This window comes from Oratosquilla oratoria, chromosome 19 (genome assembly GCF_046742065.1).
Source record: "Oratosquilla oratoria isolate Oo_2021 chromosome 19, ASM4674206v1, whole genome shotgun sequence".
Taxonomy (NCBI): domain Eukaryota; kingdom Metazoa; phylum Arthropoda; class Malacostraca; order Stomatopoda; family Squillidae; genus Oratosquilla; species Oratosquilla oratoria.
In genome coordinates this window covers 16,187,903-16,194,130 of record NC_134795.1, presented here as the reverse complement: position 1 = coordinate 16,194,130, position 6,228 = coordinate 16,187,903, and the positions used below count along the sequence as shown (strand labels likewise).

The window sequence follows — 6,228 nt, the reverse complement described above, 5'->3', positions numbered from 1 at the left end:
TTGCATTTATTTGCATTATAAGCTTCAGGTATAATTTTATTTACATGGGAAACAATACAAATGAATTTCTAATTCTAGATGTATGGAAGCCACAACATTCTTCAGTATCAAAATAAAAGCTTATGTACACAACCATACTCTGTTCCATAAATTTCAGTAATTTACAACTGTTCATATTATATCTACTTCATAATACACAATCATTCATCCTGTTAATAGGGTTCAACCATTGAGGAGTGGAACTGGTTTGTATCACATGAATAGAATTGTCTGGCATAAGACAATGAAATTCTTTGAGGCAATAATACTCCTCAGGGGATTGAACACACTTGAATCACTTCTTCAGCTTCATGAAATATACTGCATAGAGGGTTTTATTCAGCTGAAGAGGTGTCATCATGTTTTGGGGATTAATTTAGTGCAATCTGTACACACTGAAACTAACACTGAAGCCTTGTATAGTGTTTAGTAGTCAGCCATGGCTACTGGCCACTTGGCCCTATAGGTTTAAACTACCAGGGTAAGTGGTAGTCACCAATATTTATTGGGATCACACTAAATTAAAGTCTTGGCATTTATGGGTGACCTTGAAGCTCAGCATGCCACACTGGCTTTATTTTATAATCATGAAATGTACAATATTTACATGCAGTTTGAATAATAAATATTTAACTGATGTAGTTAAGAGGCATGGGTTATAATCTATATATATATATTTTTTTCTTTCTTTTTTCAATTGACCAAATTCAAACAGTAACTTGTTTTCCAGTCTAAATGCTTTGGGTTTAGATCATCCCCTATAATGAAACAGTGCCCAAAATCTTGAAAAAACAAAGTTTAATGCTTTGTGTGCATAACCAATATTATGATGATCTACACACACAAGACATATGTCATTTCTTTTCCAGCACTGTTATTAGATGTGATAAAATTAACGAGGCACCTGGAGTCATTGCATTGTTTGAATCAAGTTTATTGAAATTACATGGTAGCTTCCAGTTAGTGGCATCTGAAGTTTAAATCTGGATTCTTCAAGATTTTACCACTAAAGCTGTGAAGTCACACTTTTATGCAACTTTTGTAGTTCTAGCTCCATGTTGTCAAGAATCTGTTTTGCCTGAAATGATAGAGAAAATATTGAATGTGTATTGCAATAAGAAAAGTACATACATATAACAAAGGATTTTTCCCTCTTACAAGGGAGGTAGGTAAGGAAAAGTACCTATATAAAGTAAAACCAGCATCATCATGAACATGTGACAGCACTTTGTTTACTGATTTATGTCTTCTTAGGTAAAGGAGAAATATCTATAGTGTTAAAATATTTATAAGAAGAAACATTCTTTCAAATATCTGATAGGAATATTGTTTTCATCTTTCATTATCTCCTCATGCAAAACAGAAATTATTGTTCTTCATTGCACAAGCACTTCTGTTCTCATGGACAACATTGCACTGTGACTGAGAATATTCTGATTTCATAAAATTAAATATGTGATCTGGATTAGCTATTATGGTGGGGGTACATGTGGGCAGGGGTACAGTGCTGCTGGAGCTTGCCAGAGTGGTGCTTTAACACCTCAGCAAGTGGGTGGTGGCCAGTATGGTCAGGGAAGGGAGAGAGGATGAAGGGAAGATGACTTGTGGGTACTGGTTGGTGGTGGCAGGAATCAATTAGTATTACATTACAAATAAGTTGATAATATTATTATATTGTTTTATCATGCCCTCAAGAGCTCCAGCACCTATAAAATTAGCACTGCCCCTGCATGTGGGGATATTTCTAAAGTGCAGGAATAGGCTGAGGTGGTTTGGACACATGGAAAAAATGAGTAAAGAAAGACTAATTAAAAGTAGGAAGCAGAAGTGGACGGAATGAACTTGAGAAGGAGACCAAGAATGAAGTGGATGGTTGATGTGAAAGTATCCTTGGATTTATGAGGTGTCTGGGTAACAGGAAAAAGTACAGAATTGATCAACATGTTGCCCAAGGTCTCTTACGGGAGATCCAAAGCTCTCAGGTAGCTGACAACAGCCACTGGACTGCCCTGTAAGTCCCACAAGGAAGAAATATCGTGTTGTTGTTGTTGTTGTCGTTCCCTAGACTGTCTGTCCGAGCAGTCCCGTCTCCCCAAGGAAGGCCACAGCCGAAACTGGGTTTTCCCACAAATCCTTTATAGAGTGTATGTTGTGTTGTTTGCGTGCATGATTGTGTATAATGCAGTCTTCCATTATGTGTTGTATGGTATGGGGTGAAGTGTTACATCCTGGGCAGCTGTTCACAACACGGTCGTCCAGCCTCTTCTGATAGCTTAGAAGTGCTGGGTGGTGACCGCATCGCAGTCTGGCCAAGTGGACTCTGTCCTTTCGTGGGAGAGAGGATTCAGAAGGGTGGATATCAGGGGGTCTGGCATGCAGCAGTGTGTTGTCTTTCAGTGTGTTAATGGAGCGGTGAGTGATATGATTATGAATATGTTTCCAGAGGCTGGTATTTGGTGGTTGTGGAGGAAGAGAAGAGAGTATCTGTGCGTAATAAAGGTCTTTGGGTGTAGTTTTAATGTTTCTTGGTGTGTGTGGGTGTTCTGCTATGTAGTGTAGCGGGTGTGATGTGTTTGTGGTGGCTGCAGCAAGTGTTTGTGTGCCTCTCATGTCGAGGTGGTCCTTGACTTTGAGGACTTTTGTTTCATGGTGTAAATGGTCTGTAGGTGATGTATTTGTGCAGCCTGTAATTGTTTTTAGGGCTTTGTTTTGTATGATTTGAAGGGTGTTGTGGTGTGTCTCACTGAGATTAGGAGCCCATGCAGGACTCGCATAATTCATCACTGAGCGTATGCATTGTTTGTATATTGTTATATTAGTTTCTTTGTTTTGTCCAAATGTTGTTCCTGTGATTGACTTAAGTGCGTTAAGTCTAGGTGTGCATTTGTTTTTTATGTTTGTGAGGTGTTGTTTGAAAGAGTTGGGGGCCAATCAGCAGCAACCACCCCTGGCCATCAGCTCTACGCAGAAATATCGTGTTGTCTAGGTAGGGTGGGGCTAGTGTAAGATGAGGTGTTCAATGTTCTCTGCATGATGGTTACATCTGGAGCAGTTTGTTTCCTTAGTCAGGCCTATTCTGTGCTGGTACTGCCTTAGTGCTGGATGGTAACCCTGAATACAAGAGAGAGCTCAAGTGCAGAAGATAGGAATGTTTGGGGGGGGAGAGTGTAAATGGATGAAAGGATGATGTTGCCCAAAGGGGTGCTCTTATCATGTACTTAATAATTGTGTGTGTGTGTATTTACCTACCTAGTTGTATTTACCTAGTTGTAATATACTGGAGGGGAGCTATGCTCGTGGTGACCCGTCTTTGTATCTCTCTGCATCAAGTTTTATCTTAAAATCTTGTATAGTGTTAGCACATACTGTTTTGTTGTCTAATTTGTTCCATGTATTTATCGCTCTGTGTGGGAAACTGTTCCTTTTCAAGTTTTTTCTATAACTATCCTTTTTCAATTTTTTTCCATGTCCTCTTGTTTTACCGTTTTCCCATACTAATAGGTCGTTCCTGTCTAAAACTTCCATTCCTTTCATTATTCTGTAGATAGTTAGCAAATCTCCTCTTTCTCTTCTTTGTTCCAGAGTTGGTAGGTTCAATTTGGATAGTCTTTGCTCATATGTTAGTTCGGCGAGTGTCGGTGCTAGTTTGGTTGTCGCTCTTTGTAATCTTTCTAGTTTCTTAATATTTTTTTTGGTACTGGGTGTCCAAAGTGATGCTGCGTACTCAAGTTTTGGTCTTATTAGTGTAGTTAGTATTTTCCTTATCATTTCTTCGTCCATATAAGTAAATGCCACTTTGATTGCTCTCAATAAGTTATAGGTTTCTCCGAACATCTTATTTACCTAATTGTACAGTTTACATAATTATAGTATACAGGAAAGGAGCAATGCTCTTTGGGTCCTGTCTCCTGTTCTCCAATTTTCTAACGTACCTAGACTCAAATTTGTCTACAGTTCCATGTGGAGGTGGTGAGACAGCTGTTGCCTCAAGAGGAGAGCTTGATCCCCCCCAAAAGAGATGTTAGATAGGGAACATTAAGAAAATGTAGTTTTGTCAATGTAAACAAGATACACTTATTTGTTTACCTCTTCAGGGTTCTCTACGAGTGCTCTGTCGATATTGATGCCAACTTTGACATTTCCTTGGTAACTTAGAAACGAGATCCCAAGACCGACGTGTGACCGATGTGGAATCCAAAAGGCAATGTCAATAACTTTGTCCTTCCACAGGGTGATTGGTGTCAAGGGACCTGCACAGTAGACAAGGATTGAAAGAAATTAAATTGGGTCTAATTCGACTCGGTGATAATGATGATTATAATGATTACGATAATAAATATAATGGTAATAATAGTAATAACAGTAGTAATAGTAAAAATAATAATATTTGATGCATTTGTCTATCTATATACCAAGGGCATTTTCCCCCATATCAGGGAGGTAGCCAAAGTCAAAAGGCATATGCCCACCCACTCCACTCCCAACCACCACCCTTTCCTCCCTCCCATCTTAGCTCCTCATGAATAATACATATACCAAGGGCTTTTTCCCTTAGCATGGATAATAATAATGATAATGATTAATAATACAATGACAACAGTAGTAACGGTAATACTAACGATGATAATTGCATGAGTAGAAGAGCTTGTGTTAGGTTTGGGAATGGTGAGAAGGAGTTTGAGGTGAAGGTGGGATTGTGCCAGTTTTGTGTTGTCACCATGTTTGTTTAATGTGTCCACAGATGGGATGGTAAGGTATGTAAGTGTGTGGGTGATGGGCAGGGGACTGGAGATAGAGAAAGTGGAGGGAAGTGGGAGGTGAGCCAGTTGTTGTTTGCTGAAGACCCTGCAGTTGTGACTGGGTTAGAAATGGGTCTAAGATAGCCAGTGATGGAGTCTGGGAATGTATGTAAAAAGAGAAAGTTGAAAAGTCATGTGATTAGATGTTCAAGGAGTGAGGAATGCAGTAAGTTTGAGGTAAGTCTTGAATGAGAGAGGTTAAACAAAATGGATAGTTTTGAATATTGAGACATTGTGACAAGTTGAAAAAGGTGGAAAAAGGGGAGTCACGGATCTTGTTCCGAGTTTATTCCTGACTGGATTTGCTTGTAGCTTCTTCAGAGGAATGTTACTCTGAGAATAATGCTGGCAGTATACATAGTGGATTGACTCCACATTCCCGATTAGTGGGGGTCTGTTGGAGTTTACAATAGATTATTGTAAACATACTGTTTCTGCACTCAATGATTGAATGTGAACTCCAATGGACCCCCCACTAAGAGGGAATGCGGAGTCAACCCACTATGTATACTGCCAGCTTTATTCTCAGAGTAACATTCCTCTGAAGAAGCTACAAGCAAAACCAGTCAGGAATAAACTCGGAATGAAACCTGTGACCCCTTTTTTCCACCTTTTTCAGTTTTAAGTATCTAGGATCACATGTAGCAGGGAATGGAGGAGTGGGGGTGGAGGTAATCTGTAGAGTGAGGGAAGCAAGTAAATATCATGGAGGAATGGGAAGTGTTATGAGAAATAGTTATCTTGGAATAGATGCAGAGAAGCTTTCATGAAAGGGTGATTGTGCCTACACCACTCTATGGGGCAGAGACTTGGAATTCATGGAAGCAGAAAGGAGGAATTATAGATGTTTGACATGAAGTATTTGAGAAGTATTTTTGGTGTTATGAGGATGGATAGATTGAGAGATGAGGAGGTGAGGAGGGAAGCTGGCAGACAGTGCTGTTGAAAGAATACTGGAATGGTTTGGGCACATGGAAAGAATAAAAGAAGAAGCACTAGTAAAGAAAAAAACGTGGAAGGCAGAGGTGGGTGGAGTGAAATTGAGGGGGCGACCTAGGATGAGATGGATGGATGGGGTGAAGGGGGCTTTTGGTAAAAAGGAGAATGTCTGTTGTGCAGGGAAGGGATAAGGCAAGAGATTAATATGAGTGGAAAAAAGCTGTGAATGAACCATAAATTGACGCGGCCAGGAAGAATTTGTTTTCATCTCTATTTTCATATGAGGGGATGAGGAGGGAGGATTACCATGTAAATGAAGTGGTAGGGCCTTAGAACATAAGAACATAATGAAGGAGACTGCAAGAGACCATAAGGCCTACACTAGGCAGCTCCGTATCCATCACCACCTGTGCTGCTGTGCCTTCATGCACCGCTTCAGACTTGGGCAGTG

General features: G+C 39.9%; 1 protein-coding gene across 1 annotated transcript in view; it reads right to left on the bottom strand.

The window, feature by feature from the left end:
• Positions 1-6,228, bottom strand: part of LOC143035740 (putative diacylglycerol O-acyltransferase MT1468) — a 20,367-nt gene continuing 14,139 nt past the window's right edge. The window contains exons 7-8 of the mRNA XM_076202654.1: positions 4,126-4,289; positions 1-1,117 (exon numbers count right to left, since the gene is read on the bottom strand). Coding sequence (XP_076058769.1) covers positions 1,046-1,117; positions 4,126-4,289 — 236 coding nt within the window. The 3' untranslated portion in view covers positions 1-1,045. The remainder of the gene's footprint in view (positions 1,118-4,125; positions 4,290-6,228) is intronic.